General features: G+C 35.5%; 1 protein-coding gene and 1 long non-coding RNA gene across 2 annotated transcripts in view; both read right to left on the bottom strand.

The window, feature by feature from the left end:
- The window catches only part of LOC143226794 (uncharacterized), a 29240-nt gene extending 14520 nt beyond the window's left edge, over positions 1-14720 (bottom strand). The window contains exon 1 of the long non-coding RNA XR_013014739.1: positions 11927-14720. This is a non-coding gene — a long non-coding RNA (uncharacterized LOC143226794). The remainder of the gene's footprint in view (positions 1-11926) is intronic.
- A 5798-nt stretch (positions 14721-20518) lies between these two features.
- On the bottom strand, positions 20519-25084 carry LOC143226793 (G-protein coupled receptor moody-like). The gene is made up of 2 exons (XM_076458207.1): positions 24041-25084; positions 20519-22151 (listed from the first exon to the last, which is right to left on the bottom strand). The coding sequence occupies exons 1-2, from the start codon at positions 24869-24871 to the stop codon at positions 22011-22013; spliced, it is 972 nt and encodes a 323-aa protein (XP_076314322.1). The 5' UTR covers positions 24872-25084; the 3' UTR covers positions 20519-22010.
- Positions 25085-27616: the final 2532 nt, after the last annotated feature.

Genomic DNA, 27616 nt, shown 5'->3' with positions numbered 1-27616 from the left:
ACACTTCTTACAACTATGCTGTGATGACTGGTGATATGTTGGGAACAACAAGAAACTATGGATAACAATTGTGTGTACACTTCTTACAACTATGCTGTGATGACTGGTGATATGTTGGAAACAACAGGAAACTGTGGATTACCATTGTGTGTACACTTCTTACACTCTTGTTTAGATTCCTTTTCAAATGATTTATATTCAGTTAACGACAAGTATGATGAACGCTTTCACCAAGATATATCTCTAATGGAACAGCGACTCATGTACAATGGAATCCTGCAATGACGGGAGATTACTGTTGGTTTTTACAGCGTGAAACTGAGAACATACATAAAAGGTGCAACAAGTGAAGCAGAAATTTTGTAGTAGAAAATAAAACCACGGTGAAAATTTTAAACATGGTCTGAATGTATTTTTAGTATATAATCTTATTATATTTGTTGATTTTTAAACTGTTATTACTATTATGTGTTGTTTATGAACATTCTTAAATGTATTTTTCAATGAATAACTAAAATTAGTAAAGAAAAAGTTGTTATTTTCGAACAAAAAACAAAATGGGGTGTTTAGATTTTGAAATAAGTAACAAAATGCCAGTTTTGAGTATCTGAAATACGTAAAAATACCATTATGAAGTTTCATATTACATAACAAAATATTTTCTGTACATATTCTTAAATATGGAATTACTATAAGTTTTGTGTTCTTGAAAATATCTATAATGCTTGAAACCAGGTTTCGATACCCGTGATGGGCATAGTACACATAGCCTATTATGTACCACAGTGATTAACTTCAAAGCAAATAAATCAAAACAAAATTCGGAAAATATATACCACTGATAACAATATGTACTCAACATAGATTTAAACAATTTTGGTTGGAATAACGAGAAGTCTATGGATTTATAACATTGAAACCTGTTGTTCGATCCCCTGCAGTGGAAACAACAGATAACTAAATGTGACTTTGCTCTGCAACAGACAAACAAATTAAACTATCATACTGAAACCATTATTAGAAGCTGTCCAACCAATTCAATGAAGACGGATGCATTTAAATTACTTTACATTTTCACAGACAACAACAACAAAACAAAATTCAAATCTGTACCATTTTTGGTCTTTGGTCATTTTTCAACACGTCTAACAATAAGAGAAGGCAAAGTGGTTTAAAAATGCAAAATAAAATAAAACTTGGACTATATATACATTCCAAAACTCAAAGCTAAAACTAATAATAAGAATTCGACACAGGCGAAATTCGACTCGCAAATTGCGAGTCTTGGGTTTGAATCCTAGTCAGACTGAACATGATTGCCCTTTCAGCCGAGGGAGCGTTATAAAGTGACGAGCAATCTTACTTTTCATGACTAATGAGCAAAGGTCATCGACTGATGAACTTTATGTATCTCACAACCATACACTGTATGTGTGACCACGTCACACTCACCAAACAATCTTGTCTTGACGTCAGTGTCCACATTGTTTGTGTCTAACCTTAACAATTCTTAAACTTCTGTTTCCAGGTTGTATGAGTATACACAAAGTATACTCTATTAACTTTAGAGAGTCTGAGAGCTCTGGTATGTTAAATAATAGTAATCAGTAAGTCACTAATTTATTATATTTAGTGGTAGGACAAATATTAGTTATTCTATAATAACTGTCTCATTCAAATAATATGTGTGACACGTTGAAAGAAGTTATGTAATCATATATATAAAAATGTTCAAATATAGTAAAAGAAACTAACCCAACTCCACTTTTTCAATCATTAATCAAATAAATCCTTATGAAGATGGATGTGTCTGAGGAGCACATGTAATGATTTATGTGTTTAAAAATGGCAACAATACAGCAGAAACTACACGAAACATTCAAGATGTTTATGGTGTGGAGTCTCTCAGTGAAAGAAAATGTCAAAAGTGGTTTCAGAAGTTCAGATCAGGTGACTACAGTTTAAGTGATGCGTCACGTTCAGGTCGTCCTGTTGAGTTTAATGATGACTTGTTGTTGGCTGCACTTGATGAAGATTGTGCTGTAACAGTTGAAGAACTAGTACAGAAGTTTAATTCAACCCATTCAACAGTTCACCGTTATCTACAACAGCTTGGGAATATGTCAAAACTTGTAAAATAGGTCCCACATGATTTGACAAAGCCAATCTTAGAGCAAGAGTGGACATTTGCACTTCTCTGCACTCTCGTGAACGTAACTTGCCTTTTTTATAATTGGTTGGAATCATAACACGCTCTCCACAATCCACCAGGACACTATAAAAGACCGACAACACCTATACACACACTGACCTGAAGACGAAAGTCGAAAGACTTTTGAAACGTCGTTTCCAACACTTGTGTCTCCACAACAGATTTCCATTCTACAAAGTTTCACCATGAATATTGTGACTAAACAATCTGTTAAAGAATAGCATTTCTGCTGTTTTCTTTCTTTCATATTCGACCATTTTTTTCTCTCACAGTAAACGTTGTTGTATTTGGACGTTTATTTGTGTTTAGCAGTTAAAACACGAAGAGAACCTGTAAAATCTAACTTAGGGTTGTAAATAGGTCCGAGTGTCAAATCTCATCCAAGATTTTTTATGGCTGAGAAAAGGAACAATACTAACAATAATAAAAACATACATTAAAACTATCAACCATTTTATCTTCTTGTAGTTGTATGTTTAAAGTCAAATTCAAGTGGTAATGATACAAGCATATGGATACTCAACATCATATGGTGTTGATGCAAGTATAGAGATACTAACAACACCAAGTGGTTTGTGTTGTAAGAATACAGATATTAATAACACCTAGTGGTAGTGTTATAAGAATACAGATATTAATAACATCTAGTGGTAGTGTTATAAGTATACAGATATTAAAAACACCAAGTAGTAATGTTGTAAGTATACAGATATTAATAACACCTAGTGGTAGTGTTATAAGTATACAGATATTAATAACACCTAGTGGTAGTGTTGTAAGTATACAGATATTAACAACACCAAGTAGTAGTGTTGTAAGTATACAGATATTAACAACACCAAGTAGTAGTATTGTAAGTATACAGATATTAACAACACCAAGTAGTAGTATTGTAAGTATACAGATATTAACAACACCAAGTAGTAGTATTGTAAGTATACAGATATTAACAACACCAAGTAGTAGTGTTGTAAGTATACATATATTAACAACACCAAGTAGTAGTGTTGTAAGTATACAGATATTAAAAACACCAAGTAGTAATGTTGTAAGTATACAGATATTAATAACACCTAGTGGTAGTGTTGTAAGTATACATATATTAACAACACCGAGTAGTAGTGTTGTAAGTATACAGATATTAACAACACCAAGTAGTAGTGTTGTAAGTATACAGATATTAATAACACCAAGTAGTAGTGTTGTAAGTATACAGATATTAACAACACCTCGTGTTGTAAGCATACAGATATTAATAACACCAAGTAGTAGTGTTGTAAGTATACAGATATTAATAACACCAAGTAGTAGTGTTATAAGTATACAGATATTAATAACACCTAGTGGTAGTGTTGTAAGTATACATATATTAACAACACCAAGTAGTAGTGTTGTAAGTATACAGATATTAAAAACACCAAGTAGTAATGTTGTAAGTATACAGATATTAATAACACCTAGTGGTAGTGTTATAAGTATACAGATATTAATAACACCTAGTGGTAGTGTTGTAAGTATACATATATTAACAACACCAAGTAGTAGTGTTGTAAGTATACAGATATTAACAACACCAAGTAGTAGTGTTGTAAGTATACAGATATTAATAACACCAAGTAGTAGTGTTGTAAGTATACAGATATTAACAACACCTCGTGTTGTAAGCATACAGATATTAATAACACCAAGTAGTAGTGTTGTAAGTATACAGATATTAATAACACCAAGTAGTAGTGTTGTAAGTATACAGATATTAACAACACCTCGTGTTGTAAGCATACAGATATTAATAACACCAAGTAGTAGTGTTGTAAGTATACAGATATTAACAACACCTCGTGTTATAAGTATACAGATACTAAAACCTAGTGGTAGTGTTATAAGTATACAGATATTAACAACACCTCGTGTTGTAAGTATACAGATATTAACAACACCTAGTGGTAGTGTTGTAAGTATACAGATATTAATAACACCTAGTGGTAGTGTTGTAAGTATACATATATTAACAACACCAAGTAGTAGTGTTGTAATTATACAGATATTAACAACACCTCGTGTTATAAGTATACAGATACTAAAACCTAGTGGTAGTGTTATAAGTATACAGATATTAATAACACCTGGTGGTAGTGTTATAAGTATACAGATATTAATAACACCAAGTAGTAGTGTTGTAAATATACAGATATTAACAACACCAAGTAGTAGTATTGTAAGTATACAGATATTAACAACACCAAGTAGTAGTGTTGTAAGCATACATATATTAACAACACCAAGTAGTAGTATTGTAAGTATACAGATATTAACAACACCAAGTAGTAGTGTTGTAAGTATACATATATTAACAACACCAAGTAGTAGTGTTGTAAGTATACAGATATTAAAAACACCAAGTAGTAATGTTGTAAGTATACAGATATTAATAACACCTAGTGGTAGTGTTATAAGTATACAGATATTAATAACACCTAGTGGTAGTGTTGTAAGTATACATATATTAACAACACCAAGTAGTAGTGTTGTAAGTATACAGATATTAACAACACCAAGTAGTAGTGTTGTAAGTATACAGATATTAATAACACCAAGTAGTAGTGTTGTAAGTATACAGATATTAACAACACCTCGTGTTGTAAGCATACAGATATTAATAACACCAAGTAGTAGTGTTGTAAGTATACAGATATTAACAACACCTCGTGTTATAAGTATACAGATACTAAAACCTAGTGGTAGTGTTATAAGTATACAGATATTAACAACACCTCGTGTTGTAGAGGTATACAGATATTAACAACACCTAGTGGTAGTGTTGTAAGTATACAGATATTAATAACACCTAGTGGTAGTGTTGTAAGTATACATATATTAACAACACCAAGTAGTAGTGTTGTAATTATACAGATATTAACAACACCTCGTGTTATAAGTATACAGATACTAAAACCTAGTGGTAGTGTTATAAGTATACAGATATTAATAACACCTGGTGGTAGTGTTATAAGTATACAGATATTAATAACACCAAGTAGTAGTGTTGTAAATATACAGATATTAACAACACCAAGTAGTAGTATTGTAAGTATACAGATATTAACAACACCAAGTAGTAGTGTTGTAAGCATACATATATTAACAACACCAAGTAGTAGTATTGTAAGTATACAGATATTAACAACACCAAGTAGTAGTGTTGTAAGTATACATATATTAACAACACCAAGTAGTAGTGTTGTAAGTATACAGATATTAAAAACACCAAGTAGTAATGTTGTAAGTATACAGATATTAATAACACCTAGTGGTAGTGTTATAAGTATACAGATATTAATAACACCTAGTGGTAGTGTTGTAAGTATACATATATTAACAACACCAAGTAGTAGTGTTGTAAGTATACAGATATTAACAACACCAAGTAGTAGTGTTGTAAGTATACAGATATTAATAACACCAAGTAGTAGTGTTGTAAGTATACAGATATTAACAACACCTCGTGTTGTAAGCATACAGATATTAATAACACCAAGTAGTAGTGTTGTAAGTATACAGATATTAACAACACCTCGTGTTATAAGTATACAGATACTAAAACCTAGTGGTAGTGTTATAAGTATACAGATATTAACAACACCTCGTGTTGTAAGTATACAGATATTAACAACACCTAGTGGTAGTGTTGTAAGTATACAGATATTAATAACACCTAGTGGTAGTGTTGTAAGTATACATATATTAACAACACCAAGTAGTAGTGTTGTAATTATACAGATATTAACAACACCTCGTGTTATAAGTATACAGATACTAAAACCTAGTGGTAGTGTTATAAGTATACAGATATTAATAACACCTGGTGGTAGTGTTATAAGTATACAGATATTAACAACACCAAGTGGTAGTGATCTGTTGTTAAAACGTGTTTTAAGTACTTGAACACTAACACCCCAAAGTGGAACAGACAGAAGTATACTCATTCTAATACTTACAAATGTTTATGACAGAAGTATGTGGATACAAAACTGGGTGGTTTTGATACAAGAATGCTGATACAAAACTGGGTGGTTTTGATACAAGAATGCTGATACAAAACCGGGTGGTTTTGATACAAGAATGCTGATACAAAACCGGGTGGTTTTGATACAAGAATGCTGATACAAAACCGGGTGGTTTTGATACAAGAATGCTGATACAAAACCGGGTGGTTTTGATACAAGAATGCTGATACAAAACCGGGTGGTTTTGATACAAGATTGCTGATACAAAACTGGGTGGTTTTGATACAAGAATGCTGATACAAAACTGGGTGGTTTTGATACAAGAATGCTGATACAAACCTGGGTAGTACTTGGATAAATAGAGCAACCAGTAGAGACGTGATGGTCCAATCTGGTAGTGTTGTTACAGAAGCTTGTTAAATTAGTGGAACACTTGGATCTCAAGTTCAACACTGATTACAATACTTCTATTACAGACTTACACTTAATCTCTTATCATTTCAGTTGCTAATAACACTATGTGACACATTTATTGTACCTGGATAGTGTGTGTTATTTCTTAATTGCTTATGTTGTAAAAGTACAGAAAATGGCCATTATTCCCTTCAAACTTTGCTTTTGTGACCTGGATAATGAAGTTTAGAAATTAACCTATTTTATATGTAAAACGGGCAAATTTGCACATTTTCATTTACATAAGGTCTGAATAAAACAACATATGAATCAAGATTTACATGTATTTATACTAAAGTTATACAAAAATGTTTAGAAGTGAGTAGTTGTTTCGAGATTTGCGACTGTAATGTAAATCACTTTCACGTATCAGTCCACAAATATAGTCTCCTATCATGTTTTCGTTATACGCTCCCGGGTCACAAAAGCAGAGTTTGAAGAGAAAAATAGATTTTTTTTCCATTTATTTTAGGCATAAGAAATTAGGAAATAACACTTTCTATCCAGGAACAAGAAAAAGTAAAAATTTTGTTACATAGTGTAATGCTCGTTCTTATAACACCGAGACTAAAGTGACTATTATTAGCTTTTTGTTTTCACAGCCAATGTTTTGTATGTTGTGTTGTCCTACACAAGGACGTTATAGTGTCCATTTTTTTGGTGTCCACAATATCTGGAGACGTATCCTCCATTGAAATAGTCACTTGTAATTTAATAATTGTAACTTGGACAATACTTTACGAGACCCATATGGTAAAGGGAGATATAAAAGTCCCTCAGACAACCAGTGACTAACATCCCCTCTCACAATCTCTGCACCTGTAATCATTTATACCACATTGATAAGAGCCGGTTCTCCTACGATCCCCGAAACTAAGCAACGCCGGGCCTGGTTAGCACCTCCCAGGTGGGTGACCACCTGGAAATACCGGGTGGTGATGACACTTTTCTTTTTAAGGGCCCGGCATGGCCAGGTGGGTTAAGGCGTTCGACTCGTAATCTGAGAGTCGCGGGTTCAAATCCCCGTCACACCAAACATACTCGCCCTCCCAGCCATGGGGGCGTTATAATGTGACAGTCAATCCCACTATTCGTTGGTAAAAGAGTAGCCCAAGAGCTGTCGGTGGGTGGTGATGGCTAGTTGGCCATCGAGTAGCTTTGTGCGAAATTAAAAAAAAAAACAAAAAACAATCTATGCACCTACTCTTATAGGAGGTTGACTGTCATGGCTATGACATCACCCACAGCTGAAAGTAATAAAACTCGCGCCATTTTCCAACAACATTTCTTAAATTAAATGACGAAAGCTTTAAGCAGCCTCGTATGTCACATCGTAAGAATACAACAAAAACAAAGGTCAAGAGAAGGTGACAGAACCATTTTCCTCTCTAGTGTAAGTGTATTGGTAGATGTATTACCTAATTTAGAACGTTGCTTTCACCCAGATAAGGATGTATATCACAAGGTACTTAGTCTGACGTAAGCACTGAATTTATCATAAGTAGATCAACATTCAAAAATTACTGGTCACGTGGGACACAATGATAACTTATTTTGAAATACGGAGGTTGCAGCACAACTGTTTTTGTTGGAATAGCCGCACCCTCCGTACTCTCGTATTTGTACACAAATAGATAATACAGGATTTTGTAAATGGTACAGGCCATCCCATCGTGTGTGTTATAACATGAAAAACACACAAAAAAATTTGATTTATTGTTATTTTATCCGAAATCGTCAGAGGGCAGAGCAAGTCCAGAAATAATGCCCTTGGATTGACGGGGACGTTATACGTTTCACCCAGGGATAACATTATACGATACATTTAAAACATAAGTGTAATCTCTATGCACGACAGTTCAACCAAGGATGATCTGGACATTGTACAATTTAAGCAATATGTCTGTGTATCATACGTTTTAAGCAGATATAATACGTATAGGGTATACTTCAACCATAGATAATAAATGCATTTCTCTCAAGGGTCTTCATTATATCACACAATAAACCCACCTTTTAAATACATTACACGAGTTTCAGCTTCACTACTAAGTAACTGAAATACCGCCTGTCACCAAAACTGGCTGTTTTATTTAAGAAAAACTTGAAATACATTAACATATGGTACAATACCTAATTTAACCAAGAAAAAATGTCTTAACTAGTCAGTACACCATTACATTGTTTGAAAATAAACAGATGAATTTTGTGCAGATGACAGAATGAACAAACGTTTCACAAAACAGTCATTTGTTTAATGGATTTCAGGAACTCTCAACCGGTTTTATCCGATCTTCTGAGTTTTGTTTATTTGAATCAGATTTCATACATATATGAGTGATTTTCGAAATCTCAGTAATGATTTATAGAATTGTAAGAACCTCAAGCAGGTTCCATACAAAATTATGGTATATTTGGAATCCAAAGTTCATATAAAACAATAGGATTTTCTAAATCCTTGATAGGTTTGATACAAAATTATGGGATCTTCGGACTTTTAACCAGGATTTTTATGAATATTATGGGATTTTTGGAAACTCAACCAATTTTTATACAAAATTATCAAATTTTTCAGAACCTTAACCAGGATTTCTTTATTTTTTTTTACATAGGATTTTCGGAATCTTCACCAGGTTTTATATAAATTACAGAATTTTCTGAATATTAATCAAAGTTATTGGAATTTTGGTATAGTAACCTTAATGTACTCATATTTATGAGAACTTTAGAGTCTAAATTATGTTCCTTCTTCATTACAAGATTTTTGGATTCATCACCATTTTTAAATGAATATTATGGGATGTTGGAATTGTTAAAAAGATTTTGAAATATAATTCATAGGATTTCTGGAATTAAACTGTTTTCAACATAATTATGAGGTTTTCCCAATCTTAAACACTCTTGTTTTTTATAGATTTTTCGGAATGTTCATCACGTTTAACAATAACAAATACGTGGCTCTTGGAACTTGTCGGAATGTTCATCACGTTTAACAATAACAAATGCGTGGCTCTTGGAACTTGTCGGAATGTTCATCACGTTTAACAATAACAAATACGTGGTTCTTGGAACTTGTTTATAACTTGCCAGAGCTCAAAATGATGCCACTCCACGATGGAAATCAGTGTATGTATAGTAGAGTTTAGACCACCCATTTGTTTCACTGATAACAGAGATCTGTTGGTTTGGCGTTTTATGGCGCAAAACAACTAGGCTAACTAGACACGATCCCATACCACTGTAGCAAATTAACTTGTTTATGGAGATAATTTGTTCTTATTAGAGTGATAATTACAACAACAAAAACACATAAAAAGCACGAGTTGGTTCCAGATGAATCCAGATCTTAGGAAGCTACTACACGTGAAAATAAGAATTCCAGGGAACATTCCAGAAATGAAAGAGGAGTGTTAGTGTCAAGCATTAGAATTCCGTGGTGAAGTTCAAAGGTCAATAAACATAACAGTAAAATTCCTCGAACCACGAAATAAAAAAAAAGACAGATTAAGTGATCACTCATTGTGTAACGGTCGCAAAAGGCGAAAGTTATCAAAGTATTGAAACTAGTCGGTCTAATAAAGAGCACTGAGGACAAAAATGGCGCTAAAATGTTGATGTCCCCTACAGGTTACACTTGATATACAACCTTCCGAAACCAACCATCTTTATTATAGTCTGAGTTTATTAAGCTAATAGGGTAATTAAGAAAAAAGTGACACCAAACATCCTTATTCCTGTGTAAGTTTACGGGCTAATGGGCTAATTAAGAGAAGAGTGACACCAAACATCTTTATTATAGTGTGATGTCGTGTAGTAATTGAAGTGGATTAAAAACGATTTCTTCGTGTCTCATGTTCTCGTCTTGTGACGTCGAGACAAAACGAACCGTGCTTTGCACCGTCAAGGGGGGATTGCGTTATAAAGGTGGCAGTCACTTCTCACAATTTAGACTAACGAGAGTGGCCAAAAACTTAGCTACAGGTGTTTTCATCCACCTGCTTTCCCTCTATTTAATTAGTTAAAAGCTTTGTACAAGTGTCCTAAAGTCAACAAAATCTAGCAAAGCGTGAAGGATATCTGAAGCTCTGCCCACTTCCGACACTATATGGCTTCCATTTCTATTTCCGTGGAATTAACAAAATATAGTACATCCGTTCAATGAACATACAGCTACTATAGGTCATGTATTACACTTTACCATATTTTGTTTCTGTCCTCAATATTCGTTCTACTTCCTCTTACACAAATATATTATTTAAACATATTGTTTTGAAGGATTGCGGTTGTGATTGCTTTGGAATTAAGCCCAAAGCTATGTAACGGGCTCTCTGTGCCCTGCTTGCACGGGTCAAAACCCGGTTTCTAACGGTGTGAATCTTTAGAAATACCGCTGTATCACTGAGGGGAGATGCTGTTTATATGGGACAACCTCGTTCAGTATCTCGGCGCTTTCGGTTCGTGGTCGAAGGGTCGAGAGTTCGAACCTCTCTCACGTCTTTCTGTTATGTCCCCAGCAAAGGTGTCAACCTCTACTGCTTCAGTCTACAGGAGGTTCACCGCAACTGACTGAAATCCTCTGTGTTACCATTTTCCTCTCCTTGCCTGTGAAACCGGGGTTCAAACCACAATTCTACCCTATATACCATCTCGGAATGGGAAGGAACTGACCTTGAATTTAACAAACCCGTTTGTATTAGCACGATAGAATAAATTTAAAAGGCGAATATTTCAAGTTTTTTTGTTGGAATTGCCAACCAAGGAAAGAAACACGAAATTGAAACCCTAACATCAGGACATTCCATCGCATAAGAGAAAGAATTTCCAAGAACCTTCGAAACTTAAGCCTTAAAAGTTCAAGTAAATTAATTCATTTTAACTCTTTTCTTGCCATGTTAAAATTAATACTAAAACTTATCACTACCCTCGAATTTGAGAGTAAATTATTTTGATACAATATAAAAATACAAAATCTGGAAATATGACAAATTCATAAAAGAGACTAAGGTCTTTTTGTATCCTTCCAACATGGCGTCACATTCCTCCAATCAGAAGCTCCTGACATCACGTGCATAAAATCTACGCAGACTAAAGTTATGATCAAAACCACAAATTTATCATAAAGCCACATTTCTTCCTTTTCTCTGGCTTGATTCTAATATCTAAAGCTAATTATTAATTATTAGAGTAGTTAGGCTTATATAGGCTAGCTATATAACGGCTAGCAGCAGTACACTCCATAAAACTTAAGCTTACTTACGGAACAAGTTCAATTAAAGTTGTCAAACTTCTATAAAACGTGGTTTAAACAAGACCTTGTGATTAAAGACAAACAGTGTTGTTGTACTGAGTGTTTTAGTAACAGGTAAAGTGTGTGAAAAATCTGTGTTTTCCATATTATCAGCTTGTAATTCGGTAAATCAAAACAACTTAGAACTTCAGTCATGGTCTCATAATTGTCCTTTATCGCATTCAAACAGTTCATACATATACAGCGAATTGATAATTTCATAGTTACAGGTTTAAATGGTCTGAAATCTGTCTTATCCTGTGTTTGTTTTAGCTAACAACTGATATATAGTGACGTTTTCATAGATATAGGTTCAAAGAGTCTGAAATTTGTTTTATCTCATGTTTGTTCCAGCTATATAAAATACAGTGACGGTTTCATCGATATAGTTTCGAATGGTCTGATATATATATCTCATTCTGTGTTTGTTCTAACGTATGCTGTGTGGTGACAGAAAGTTTGCTTGTTTTCAAAATATACAATTCATATTATTCTTGTCAAAATGATTCAGTGTTTACAAAATTAACCTCAATAAAATGTGGTTCACATTTCAATAACGAGTGTTAATACACTTCGTTACTAAGTATTTAAATGGATTTCCTTTTCACTTTACTTTAAAGGAACGTAATTAAACAGTCTTACATTTATGCCATAAACAATTTTAATTAATTTAATGGCACTCTGGAAGTAAGTTACTGAGAACATTAATCATTTTAATTTCCATTATCGAATTACCTGTGTCCATACAAAATATTTGCGTGTAGTTAACACATTTTAAGGTATAACACAGAAAAAAGATGGTTTACGTCTGTCCGCTGCTGCTAACGTTTGGTTCCTGGTAGCAACAGTACAAGTTCTTATATGCTTGCCTATACTCCTTGCTCATCAAGACATAGATGATTGGATTGATGCAGGCGCTTAAATAGATGAAGATGTGGCCCAGCACGTGCACCACAGGGATTTTCTGTTCTACTTTCAGAACTTTCACCAACGTCATAGGTAGATAACAGACCACGAACATTAAAAAAATGACAAAAATCATACGCAGAAGTTTGATATCTTTGGACAGTTTCTTGTTTATTTTGGAAGAAAGCGAAATTTTGAGAGATGGAGAATCTCTCTGATCTGGAAGCTCAATCGTAGGTGAAAACGAAGAATTGTTGTAGCTAGAGGGCGCTTGTTCTATACTGTCGTAGCATTTTGACAATGTATTTTGCTTTTGTTCTTGTACATGTTTCTGGGTCTTGCGAACAACGAAGTAGATATGGGTATAGCAAAATACAAAAACAGTCGAAGTAAACACAAACGAAAATATGAAAAGAAACGTTTTTGGTGATTTTCCATCGACTTCCAAAATGGTACAAGTGCCAGAGCTGGGATCAAATCAAGTTTTCCCAAACTTGGATCAATGGAGGAAGAAGAAGAGAAAAGGCAAAGATCCAGATGAGCGCTATCATGGCGACCAAACAATGTCGTTGGTATATTTGTTTATAGATTTTTGGGTGACATATTAGAATGTAGCGGTTGATAGCGATTGCCACAACACTTTGTAACGAAACTGCACCGTTGGAGTATCGAATCAGAGGGAAGATCACACAAAGCGCTTCTCCATGAGTCCAACCGCGTTGAAGAAAAGTTGACGCAGCGAATGGAAGGGTGAACGAACAGAACAAACAGTCTGCGATACACAGGTTAATTATGAAAACTGTTGTAATGTTTTTCTTCAGCCGAGGATAACGAGTTATAGCTATAGCAGATATCACATTGCTAGGGATACCCACGATGGATAAGATGATGCAACAAGCAGCACCGAAGTTCAACAAGGACTGTGGGTAATCTTGAAATAGGGCCAAAACACTAGACGTCACATTTCTTGTACTTATGTCGGATTCAGTAACGTCGATTTTGTAACTTTCTATTAAACGATTATCTCCACTAAGGAATCTCAACTTATGCTGGTCTCCTGTCATAGTTAGCTGATACAGGTTTTTAATAAAATATTTTAGGATTTTTGAACAACGTGGATTAGTGGCTGTTTAAACAAAAGTGAACATAAGTCACGTTCTAAATCGCAGGATACTCGAGGTCGTACGGAAACGTAAAATCCGTTCACTTAGAGGAACAAATGTCTTTCCCTGTACTGGAATGATTATAAAAAGTAATAGAAAAACGTTCACTCCGAATTATTTGTTTGGCACAAAGCAGAAACGGTTATTTCACTCCAAAAAGTCATTTTACTACTCATTATGTCGACAACGAACAAACTACCAACTTTTTGCAATACAGATACACACACCAGTTTGAAAATAACCTAGTTCAACCAGTTATTAGTAAACAAACCTGGAAACAGTTAAGCTATGTGCTTTGATGTTTATAGATCGCTTGAGTTTGACACAAAGAAGTCATATCTTCAGAGAACTAGGTTACCCTTCCTTTCGCAAGTCTTGCGTTTTGTGTTCGAATCACTAATCGCGCCTTCCACCACGTGACGACGAATAGTGAGTTCATGTCTTACATTACACATGTTGTTTTTTTGAGTAAACATTTCCTCGTCAGAAAGTTTTCAAACAGCGAATCACATGACGTATCCACAGTCACACACAAACAAACGAATAAAAACCAGCGGAAACGAGTCATTCTTATCAGCATAAAAAGGAAACATTTTTATAGGATAGATGGCAGCACGATGCATAGCTACGTGTATTTGAATAGGTGACAAACTGATATTAATTGTTGTTCAGAGTAAGTTACCTACAAAGATCAGAACTAAATAATATAACCTAGAAACAGGGGGTACCTAATCAAATATTAATTTTTATGATCAAATTAATTTAGTTATTAATTATTAAAGAACACTGTTTCAGCAGTCGCGTGCCTTCGTTCTTAAGGGTATTTACGGCTGAAAGGGTTTTGTTTTTGTTTTTTTAATTTCGCGCAAAGCTACACGAGGGATATCTGCGCTAGTCGTCCCTAATTTAGTAGAGTAAGATTATAGGGAAGACAGCTAATCATCACCACCAATTGCAAACTCGTGGGCTATTCTTTCACTAACGAATAATGAGATTGACTGTAACATTATAACGCCCTCACGGCTGAAAAGGCGAATATGTTTGGTGCGACCGGGATTTGAACCCGTGACCCTCAGATGAGGAGTCGAACCCACCTGGCCATGCCGGGCTGTGGCTGACAGGGAATAAATACCTTGAGCACTTCCCACACTTTATCTTTATATATGTTTGGTAACGTCAACTTCAAAACTTTTGAAATAATACACCAGTGTCGTTCACGCCCCTCACGACCTAAGAATACATGCAGGCTTTAGTAACAATCGGTTCAGCAGTTAGCCAGTTATAAGCGGACAGATACATAGACGTTAGTAGTTTACACAATGCGTTACAGTTTGTTAGAATGACAAATTTTTATACAAGAATTTATTTTTTTAAATTTTTATCATAATTTTCTATCCACAACATTAGGGCTGATTAAAGACAATCATGTGTTATTTTTAGAAACTCCGCGCAGCGGCGCTTCATGATTCGAAGCCCAGTTTTTGAAGGAGAGGTTGTCCTCATACTATGCAAGCAACAAGAAGAATAAGACACAAACAATTAGTTTTGAAAATAAATTCAGTTGCATGTTTATATAATCATAGTTTCAACAGCTTTCTTCAGCGAATTTAAAACTGCATCAAATATATATATATATGGGTGATCAGTTTGTTTGTTTTTTTGAATTTCGCACAAAGCTACACGAGGGCTATCTGCGCTAGCCGTCCCTAATTTAGCAGTGTAAGACTAGAGGGAAGGCAGCTAGTCATCACCCATCACCGCCAACTCCTGAGCTACTCTTTTACCAATGAATAGTGGAATTGACTGTCACGTTATAACGCCCCCGCAGCTGAAAGGGCGAGCGTGCTTGCTGTGACGGGGATTCAAACCCGCGACCCTCAGATTACGGGTCGAGTGCCTTAACTACCTGGCAATGACGGGCCATATTGATCAGTCAGAAATACACCAGAAATTAGAAAGTTTTCGCAGAAACAAAAATCAAAATTTCGGAATTTTTTTTTTTGCGCTGAAAAATACCACAAAAACCGAATAACACTGCCATACGTATAAGATTTAGCTGTTTCGAAACTGTGGTCTAAGTTACGAGAAGGCCTGTAGCAAGATATATCCACAAGAAAGTTGCCTACAGGGATCAAAACTGAATAATATAATATGTAAGGAGAGCTAATTAAATATTAATGTTCCTGGTCAAAATTAATGTAATTATTAATTATTAGAAACTTTATTTGTTGTGTGATTCGCTGTTTGAAGACGAAGAAATGATTATTCAATAAAATAACGCGATGCACGAACTCACCCTTCTTTGTCACGTGGTGGAAGATGCGATTAGTGATTCGAACGTGTGTTTTTATGTACAGCAAACCATTTCCTTGCTATCCCATAAGGTATCTGTGGAGTGGTGCGAAAGATCCAAAGGTCAGTAAGAAAGGGAAGAATGACCAGACGGTCAGTGCTTAGGGCAACTAAGGTCAATTGTATTGACCGAGCTTGACAAATTGAAGAAAATTTGTATGATATTGGGCATTGAAAACTGAGCGAGAGCTGTACAAGCGTGTATGTGGTCTTGTGACTAGCGGAGGTCTGAGGTTACTATGTCCGTCTGATCCAGAAATGCTATAAGGATTGGTTGAAGGTCCAAACCAAATGGATAATAGGAATAAGCTGGGTAAACACGTTATTCAACTTGGTGTTTTGACTAATACAATGGTTGCTCAAAGTATGCTTGCAAAATCTCTTGATCGACAGTTACTTCATGACCTACTACAAAAGGAAGGTGGTTTGATTCAGCAAGAAGTCATGAAAAGCAGAACAAGAGGGGAAAGTGAATGGCTTCATTGTCCGTGTAAAAAGAATGCTGTGTGGCAAATTACAACTTGTAAGCTTACGCAAGACTTTTGATATATTGAAAGCTGAAAAACTTCCCTCGAAAAAAAATTCAGTTTTCGAACTAACTGAGCAAGCTTAATCGTTTTTCTGAATACAACACTTGATCTAAAGCCTGGATCAGTTCGCAACCTATGACTTCCAGGTTATTTATTTCGACATCTACCAGTACTAGACTTAAGAGGAAAGTGTTTGGAAGCATTATGAAACCAGTACAATGAAGCACATGATGATTCGGCACAGTAAGTTGGAGAGTCAATATTCAAAGATGCGATGAATCTCACGAGCAAGTGAAGGTTAGATAAAATAGAATTTTCTACATAAAGTAGACAAGCGACATTTTTAAGAGGATGGTAGCACGCGTGAAAGAAATGGAATATTGCAATATAGACATTGAAAGCGTGAAGGCCATGACGCAATACATCGTGGACGAGTGGGAATCGATGGAGAATTCCATGTCGTTTGCGTACGCCAAATGACATCTTCAGCATTGGAGCACTGATCTATTGTACTCTTGTCTACATGCTATAGCGGTAGATGATGGACAATGCTTGAGAACAGTGACAGCAGGTGGTGACTGAATTTCAGATTGTAACAAATGCAGTACCTGCTACACATGTTTTAAAACAGAAGTGAAAGTTTTCTTGCATACAGTTATGGGGAAATATCGTCCAGAGATCTTGAACATGCTTCGGTGTATACCTGCGTCAAAAGGTTCAGTAATATGCTACGTTTCGCACTGTTTAAGGAATAGGATTCGGTTCAAAGCCATTGCAACTATTATGGAAGATATATCTAACGACTGAACAAAAATGCTTTGCGTATTGGAGCACAAACAAAACATCTTCCCACGAAGTTCAGGGAGAATCAAATAGGATATTATGATTATTTAGTAAATTACTGAAAATACTTTTGTGGATTATGTATAAGATGGATACACAAACCAGGGTAATGTCCAAGTAAGTAATCTTGCCATTTTAGTTATGATAACAAAAGTTAAGACTTACTTTTTAGACCTTCGTGACGTCACATTCGACAGGTTAACGTTGCAGGACTTGGATTTCAGGAGCTTACTTCATACATTTGTAAGTTTAATAATGAGTTAAATTAACAATAATCCAGATGGACAGCTAGACTGGTCTATACAGAGGCAAAAACAGGAAAAAAACGCACTTTGACACCACTTTTCATTCGTGAATACGGCTTTGAAAGCGTAATTGGAAGATGGAAATGACATCACATTGAAAGGATGGATCGTTTCTGCTCTTTGATTTCAGGGTGACATTGCAGGAACAACTGCAGTTCTTGTGGATGCAAGTGATTTTAAGGAACCTGTTATTTCATGCAAGTGTACTGACAGAATTTGGAAGCAGATCAACACATGACATCAAATGGTTCAAAAATCATGTTCAACTTATCCAGGATTCAAAGTATTGAAATTGTCAAAGACGAGAAAATGATGGAACAAGAATGTTCAAATTAAGCAAAATTTTGTTTCAAAAAATCGACTTGCGTTAGTCCAACTTGAATATTCCAATGCTGATGAAATACAGGCAAATCAGGGCCGGATGGGGCCTGGCACATTATAACGCTTCCACGGCGAAAAGGGCTGTATGTTTGGGCGCTTGACTCGTAATCTAAGATTCGCTGGTTCGAATCCCGGTAACACCAAATATGCCCACCATTTCAGCCATGGGAGCGTTAAAATACGCGATCAATCCCACTATTCGTTGGTAAAAGAATAGCCCAAGAGTTGGCCGTGGGTGATGACGGCTATCTGCCTTCCATCTAGTCTTACACTGCTAAATTTGGGACAGCTAGCTCAGATAGCCATCGTGTAGGTGTTGAGCGATGTTCAACACAAACCAAACAAACTAACAAACGGAACCGGAAATGTGATGAAGGGATGAAACATCTCCAAATAAATCTTTCACCTTGCTAGCGTTGGGACAGAAGAACACGCAAACAGCGCATAATTTGTTTTCGAAATGAAAGAAGTGCTCAAATCAAGTATTATTTAAAAACAATTAACAGCATATCCTGCGAAGTCTAAATACAGTTGGTACCATGAAACATTTGTGGGTTTGAAGGATTTATATGAGTTAGGTTTCGACCGACAAGGACATGATACTATTGGTATCATGGTACCTTAAAGCATGACATGATACTATTGGTATCATGGTACCTTAAAGCATGACATGATACTATTGGTATCATGGTACCTTAAAGCATGACATGATACTATTGGTATCGTGGTATCTTAAAGCATGACATGATACTATTGGTATCGTGGTACCTTAAAGCATGACATGATACTATTGGTATCGTGGTACCTTAAAGCATGACATGATACTATTGGTATCGTGGTACCTTAAAGCATGACATGATACTATTGGTATCGTGGTACCTTAAAGCATGACATGATACTATTGGTATCGTGGTACCTTAAAGCATGACATGATACTATTGGTATCGTGGTACCTTAAAGCATGACATGATACTATTGGTATCGTGGTACCTTAAAGCATGACATGATACTATTGGTATCGTGGTACCTTAAAGCATGACATGATACTATTGGTATCGTGGTACCTTAAAGCATGACATGATACTATTGGTATCGTGGTACCTTAAAGCATGACATGATACTATTGGTATCGTGGTACCTTAAAGCATGACATGATACTATTGGTATCGTGGTACCTTAAAGCATGACATGATACTATTGGTATCATGGTACCTTAAAGCATGACATGATACTATTGGTATCGTGGTACCTTAAAGCATGACATGATACTATTGGTATCGTGGTACCTTAAAGCATGACATGATACTATTGGTATCGTGGTACCTTAAAGCATGACATGATACTATTGGTATCGTGGTACCTTAAAAGCATGACATGATACTATTGGTATCGTGGTACCTTAAAGCATGACATGATACTATTGGTATCATGGTACCTTAAAGCATGACATGATACTATTGGTATCATGGTACCTTAAAGCATGACATGATACTATTGGTATCATGGTACCTTAAAGCATGATTGGGTTGAGAAACTAAAGATTTCGGTTGCTATAATCAAAGACTTTTTCAGTTTAAGTGCTAATAAAAATAACAACATTACCATAGAAAGGAAGACGGAGGACTTAGGAAAGGTAGACCAATGTGTTCTTACGGAAAGGTGTGTTGAAGTCAGTGTTTTGTTACAAGATTTGGATTTGGTTTTTGTTTGTTTTGAATTTCGCGCAAAGCTACTCGAGGGCTATCTGCGCTAGCCCTCCCTAATTTAGCAGTGTAAGACTAGAGGGAAGGCAGCTAGTCATCACCACCCACCGCCAACTCTTGGGCTACTCTTTTACCAACGAATAGCGGGATTGAACGTCACATTATAACGCCTCCACGGCTAAAAGGGCTATATGTTTTTGTGCGACAGGAATTCGAACCCGCGACCCCCAGATTACGAGTCGAATACCTCAACCCACCTGGCCATGCCAGGCCATGTTGTTAAAATACAGTTGAGTTTCAGTTGGTTTAGGAAAAATCCGGCTTTAGCTCCGTTACGTCATGAGAGCATCAATACAAAAAACATATAGCTAATTACTTTTAAATATTCTCTTGTGACTGACAACAAACTTGTACCGCGGAGGTATACATTACGTGTTAAATAATACGTTTATATGAAGGGCTTAAAACTGTTGTTATTATTGTGATATTGTTAGAAACATGTATTTCACTGATACATCCAGTTTGTATTTTTCTCCCCCTATTATTCAGAGGATCTCAGGACAATTGCACCCATTAGCCCCTCTTATTGTCCGACCCTTCATGCAATAACTAGTAATATGTATTTTTCAGGTATTTGTTAAATAGTAGTATATAGATTGCACTTTATAAATTAGGGCAAGAATGGTCTAGTGATTATTGTGTCCAGAGTTTGTATCCGAGAATTCATGGTTCGCTACTCACCACCATAAAAATGCACCTTGCACCTTGGTGTAGTGTAGTGTATGTGTTACAAGAGTGAAAGTTAGATCCATCTATTCAACCAGACAAGGGTAGCTGAGGAGTTGACGGAAGGTGCTACCTTTTATCTTGTATATCAGTTCAAAATTAGGGATACCTTTGCTATATACACTTGCAAACTGGTCTTCTGTAACTTTCTGTTAAATTACAAAACAAACTGTATAAGACGTTGGGAAATTATGAATTGTAATTAACGATGAAATATTCACTTCTAGACCAGTGTGTGTGTGTATTTTCTTATAGTAAAACCACATTGGGCTATCTGCTGAGCCAGTCCACAGATGGAATCGAACCGCTGATTTTAGTATTGTAAATCCGAAGACATACCGCTATATTAGCAGGGAGTCAGTTCTCAACCAGATAGAACACTTAGCATAGTTTGTAAGTTTGTATTTTTTATATCTCAGTCATTATCTGCAATAACTACTTGTAATAACTGTCATTATAAATTGTATTGTTGTTTATGCATTGACATATATTTGTGTTAAGAAAGAAAATTGTATCTGTCACTCTTGTTGGCAAATATCGTAAATTTAATACATATTAACATTGAATTAACTTTTAAATTAAAATAAAAAATCAAGCTGTTTTCTGCGAGGGAGAGATTTCACTTTCATAAAGATGGGTTCTGTTTGTTGTTTGGGCTAGCGAGTGGATCCTACCCTTGTGGTAGAGGTTCTACTGTGCAAGTTTTCTTTCTTTAAAGAAGAGTTCTGAACGCTTTCTTTTCTGACTCTCTGTCTCTTCATAATAACAACAATCCTTCTGTCATAAGTCTCCCACTGAAGGTATTGCACCGTCGCATAATTGGAAACTTGCCACGAAAATAATGTACAAATACCAAACATGCTGGTCATGTCAACCAAGACCCATATCTGTGGTGGCATATCAGTGATGAGCATACATACACAAACAGCTTTTATAAATTTAAATTAACTCTTTGTGAGATCATATCACGAAAAGTAAACAGCGCCACGTACTTGCTGCTAATTGAAAAATTAGCAACTTGTCAATCATTTAATATTTGTTCTAAAAATTCAAATAGATCCAGTCAGTTTTCGGTAACTCCACTGCTAATGAAAAAGGTTTATGTAGGCTTGTCGATACTGTTTGTTTATGACAACGTAGATAATAGGGTTAATAGAAGAGTTCGCGTAGACCAAGATCGAAACGAATACTTGTAGAATCAGGCAGTTGTTTTGTTTATCTGTAACCTGAAATAACATGTCGAAGACACATGGTTATTTTACATTTAACACTAACAAGCCTTATCTGAAGTGCTATTGTAAGATAGAAACCTTTTATTTCTAAGAATCCAATTTCTTCATTGAATATTCTTGAACACAGTCGAGTAAGGGCCCCTGCATGGCCAGGTGGGTTAAGGCGTTCAAATCGTAATCCGAGGGTCGGGGGTTCGAATCCCCGTCTCACCAAACTTGCTCGCCCTTTCAGCCGTGGGGGCGTTATAATGTGACGGTCAATCCCACTAGTCGTTGGTAAAAGATTAGCCCAAGAGTTGGCGGTGGGTGGTGATGACTAGTTGCCTTCCCTCTAGTCTTACACTGCAATATTAGGGACGGCTAGCGCATATAGCCCTTGTGTAGCTTTGCGCGAAATTCAAAACAAACAGTTGAATAGCTCAAAATATTATTTTTTTGAAGGTGACTAACGGGTACATTTTTTTACAATAAGTGAGTGAAACTTCCCTCATGAACTTCCCGGAATGCTACATTTAGTCCCAGACACTTCCTTTTTATGCTGTCATATTTCCTAGTAGTCACCGTAGTCGTATAGAAATATGTTATTGTGAGGAAGATGTCGAAGAGACTGAAACAAAATCATCCTACATCTTCTCAATGATGTAACTACTTCCTGTCGTCAACTCACACAAGACGTTTTATATTAATTAATGATACGGTAAACACAAACGTGTTTAATTATAATGTCGGATCTGTACCTTACCCAGAGCACGTACATATTTATATTCAATTTGGCTAAACTTTAAGACATTAGTACTAAACTTTGTTTATCTAGTTGTGAAAGAACATGACGGTAGCACATACACCCAGTGATTAATCCAATATATCTACTTAAATATACTTGTTTTATCTTTCTAGAGCAAATATATTGTACCAATTTCACTTAAATAAACTTATTTTTTAATCCTAGTGGCAAATATGTTTTTTTCGACAGATGGACTGATAAAATTCTAGAACTATTTTCAAAAATATAGTATTTGTTTTCGAATTTCGCGCAAAGTTACTCGAGGGCTATCTGCGCTAGCGGTCCCTAATTTAGTAGTGTAAGACTAGAGGGAAGGTAGCTAGTCATCACTGACCACCGACAACTCTTGGGCTACTCTTTTACCAACGAATAGTGGGATTAACTGTAATATTATAATGCCCCCACGGCTGAAAGGGCGAGTATGTTTGGCGTGACGGGTATTCGAACCCGCGACCCTCAGATTACGAGTTGAACGCCTTAACCCACCTGGCCATGTTGGGCCATTGTTCCCATTGTCATATTAGTAATCTGTACAATTCCTAAGCCTAATTATTAATTTAAATTTATATGTATATTAAATAAAACATTTAGTTGTATCTTCAAATGAAGGAACAAATTTCTTACATCTGAGTAAATTCGTAATTTTTGTCGTTAATTAGAAGTAATGATAATTCAAATGGTAAGTGAAGACATTGTTCAAATAATGAAGTTCAGAAGTGTACAAGGAGATCTACAGATGTTGTACACCACTTTATGGCTAAACAAAAACGAACCAGAAAGGTTTTTTTTTCATAATCAGTCATTACAGGTTCATATTATTTGTATTTAACAATGTTATGGTAGTATGGAACATTCTACAAACTGTTTTAGCCACCTGGTCAAATTCTTCAACAGAACCACCAATATTCTAAATAAACATAAATTATTCATAATTTATAATTAATTTCAATTACTTCCATTCATTACAAAACAGAAAATTCTGAAATTCAGAAGTTGACAAAAAAACCGTTTTAAATATTTCACATATATTTACAGACAAAAGCATTATTAGCTATAAAAACAGTGTCATATTTATGTAAGGCCCCTAACCAGTACTCACCTTAACAATAGTAATAGGGAGATTACAAATCAGAAAAGTACAGAAGATGATAAGGACCATTTTTGTCATATGCCACTCTTGTTCGCGTTTTTTCGCATCACTACCCTTTGTATCTTCCGTAATGTTCAAGTTCGAGTGCATTTTCATTCGACGAGAACTCTTTCTCACGACCCAAAATATTCGTGCATAACAGATCACAATGGCTACGCACGGTATAAAAAAAGCCAAACCGAAAACGAACGATTTAGAAGATCGTCCATCGACCTCCAAAATAGTACAAGTAAAAATTTTTTCGTCGTAACCAAACCGCCCCCATTTGCCAATTAACGTAGGGAACAATATGATAAAAGCAAACAGCCAATATCCAATAATGATGGCTGCAGTGCCCTGTTTGTTATAAATTTTATTATAGAGATTCTGGTGTGCAATGAGAACGTAACGGTTGATAGAAATCGCTGTGACTGAGAGTAAAGATAGTCCACAAGTAAAGTATTGCATGAAGGGATAAAAAACACAGAGGGCGTCACCATATATCCATCTCTGGAGGATATAATCAGAAGCAGTGAAAGGCAGACTGATGATATAATACAAGAAATCTACAACACTCAGACTTACAATAAAAGCAGCAGTTGTCGAACCACGTATCTGTGAACTTTTAACTAGGGCAACAATAGTTAATAGGTTACCACAGAGACCAACAATACCGAAAAAAATAATGAGACATGTGGCAAAGTACAAAACAATATTGAAATTATTCACAGGACTCATTGTTGAAACTGACTTGTTACAGATGTCAGTGTCATTCAGTATTGTTGGCACATTTATTTCCATTCTGATTGGTCTGTAAAACAGGCAGAAAAATATGGAAATACTTAAATATTGAAAAAATTATCCAAGTTCAGAGGGTACAAAATAATGTAGCTTGATAGAACGTGTACAAACCAAGGGAATTTCACAGTAAAGTACAAATTAAGCCGCATAATCTACTTTGGTAACAGAAGTGGTCACACACATAGAAAGCAAATAAAACTTCGTCATACACGACACGGTCATTTTCTGAAACTACGATACTTCTGTCTAATTGTAAGGACTTAGCTACAAATTAACTTATTACCAAATACTAAACGTGCCAAGTTACTGGGGTTGATCTTCCTGATGGATGTGACGACAAGATATTTAATACCAAGTAATGTTACGTAAAGAAAGAAAAAAACAACTTTCTTATTTCCGGTTTAATCTGGTTGCAAAATGCAGTGCAGAAAACAGGGTTGAATTAATAATGATTCAGCTTCCAGGCTAAGAAGATTTTTAGGTTCTTTGAAATTTGATTTTTCATCCAAATTTGAGAACAAATACGAAAGTTTCCTCATTTTTACTGTCACTTAACCCTTATTTAACATAACTTAGTTTTTTACTAGAACTCAATGTAAATTAACCTTTGTAAGCGATATGTAAGAAAAGTATATTTAATTAGCTGATTTCCATCTCACCTAACATGCTCGCCCTTTCAGCCATGGGAGCGTTATAATGTGACGGTCAATCCCACTATTCGTTGGTAAAAGAGTAGGCCAAGAGTTGCCGGTGGGTGGTGATGACTAGCTGCCTTCTCTCTAGCCTTACACTGCTAAATTAGGAACGGTTAGCGCAGATAACCCTCGAGTAGCTATGCGCGAAATTAAAAAAAAAAAATTAATTAGTCATCCCAATGATCAGGTTGATTTTCAATTTACCTCTAAGTTCATAGTTTGCTATAATCTGAAGATAATATTAATAATTGTCATGCTTTCTCCAAAATCGTCCCAGATGGAACAGCTGTAAGTTTAGAAACTTATAACAGCATTCGATTTCCCGCAGTGAACATAGAGGGCAGCCCTGTAGTGCTTTGCCCTAAAACAAGCAAACAAATTATTCCACGTTTTCCAACATGAATCATAATCACATACCGTTTAAATGTTATATTATAAGATTATATAAATAAATGTTTATTTTTCCTTCATTTTAATCAGCGTAGATAGCCCTTGTGTAACTTCCCATCAACTTTAAAACAAAACAAATCCTTCCAAAAATTTTTTTTTCGATAAAATAAAACATATGATATTCCAGTTGGAATTTCTGGTAAAATATAAAACTACTAACTGAAAAATAGGAGAAAAAACTCATTGTTTTATGAATTGTGTTTTTAGTTACCGCCATAAGCCTTTATCTTTATAGGATTGGAAGAATTATGCTATGTTTGACTCTAAAACAGTTATACATATACAGACGCACATACAGATCTGCTTCCCTAAAATTTTCTGATTTACGATAAAGAATCTGAATCAGCTGAGAGAATAAAGAAAGATAAATATCCATTGGTTAGCTTGGCATTAACCATAAAACATCCTACTTAATCCAACATGAAGTGATTCAATTGTTTCTTTGGTTGTGTTTTGAATTTCGCTCTAGCCGTCCCTAATTTAGCAGTGTAAGACTGGAGGGAAGGCAGCTAGTCATCACCACCCACCGCCAACCCTTGGGCTACTCTTTTACCAACGAATAGTGAAATTGACCGTAACATTATAGCGCCCCACGGTTGAAAGGGCAAGCATGTTTGCTGCGACGGGGATTCGAAACCGCAACCCTCGTAGTACGAGTCGAATGCCTTAACCACCTGGCCATGCTGGACCGAAAGTGATTCAGTAAGCCAAAGTTATGTGTAGGTTAAACCATATAATCCTTACATATATCACCACTACTACGTCACCACTACTACGTCCAACAATTAATCTTTAATTTAAGGAAACACCTTGATCATTGTAGCAGCGATTTTAGGGGCTTCTTTAATGTATTATTATATTTTAGAGGAGTTATTGACATACGCAATGGTTACTGGTAGACGTTTGTTTGTGGCAGTTTAATATCGATATAATTGTGGTAAAGATGTGGAATGTTTTTATTTATTCATTTTTTTTCAGTGGCATAAACTCACCTAATTGGAAGTTTCCAAAGATACGTAAGGGAGTCATTATATTGCTTAGAACTTTCTGTTTCCAACCTGTCCAAACTTTCATAAATCTATCTAAGACTCCACGATGTTGATTTATTAGAAGTAAGTTTTTCACAACATACTGTCAGTAACGTGTGTGCAACATAGATATTACTTATTGACATATATACATAAACTAAAATATGTGAGTTTCAGTGTTTTATATTGAAATTATTTTCAATACGCACAAAATAATCAAATACGCAGATCAAGAGTTTGTTATTAGGCTGGAGATGTAGAATTTCAATCATGGATGCGCATCTTATATTTAGTGGCACTGGGAAACAAAGAAATATGTATCAACTTGCGCATCCACGACCATTCAGAAAGAGACCTGCGACAAGTCATATTCCAGCATTCAACCATTGCATATCTGAAACAATTGAAGAATATAATATACATTCATGCAGTTACTGGACCGGCATGGTCAGGTGGGTTAAGGCATACAACTCGTAATCTGTGGGGGGCGTTACAATGTGACCGTCAATCCCACTATTCGTTGTTAAAAGAGTAGCCCAGGGGCTCCCAACCGGTGGGTCGCGAAGCCTTGG

This window comes from Tachypleus tridentatus, chromosome 9, assembly GCF_004210375.1.
Source record: "Tachypleus tridentatus isolate NWPU-2018 chromosome 9, ASM421037v1, whole genome shotgun sequence".
NCBI classification, from domain to species: Eukaryota; Metazoa; Arthropoda; class Merostomata; order Xiphosura; family Limulidae; genus Tachypleus; species Tachypleus tridentatus.
This window is presented reverse-complemented; position numbering and strand designations above follow the sequence as displayed.

Excerpts from the sequence above, each read along its gene's own strand:
- LOC143226793 (XM_076458207.1), bottom strand. The coding sequence starts at position 24,871 with ATGGAAATAAATGTGCCAACAATACTGAATGACACTGACATCTGTAAC. Across the intron at positions 22,152-24,040 it reads TCCCTATTACTATTGTTAAG|GTTACAGATAAACAAAACAA; the intron begins GTGAGTACTGGT and ends ATGTTATTTCAG.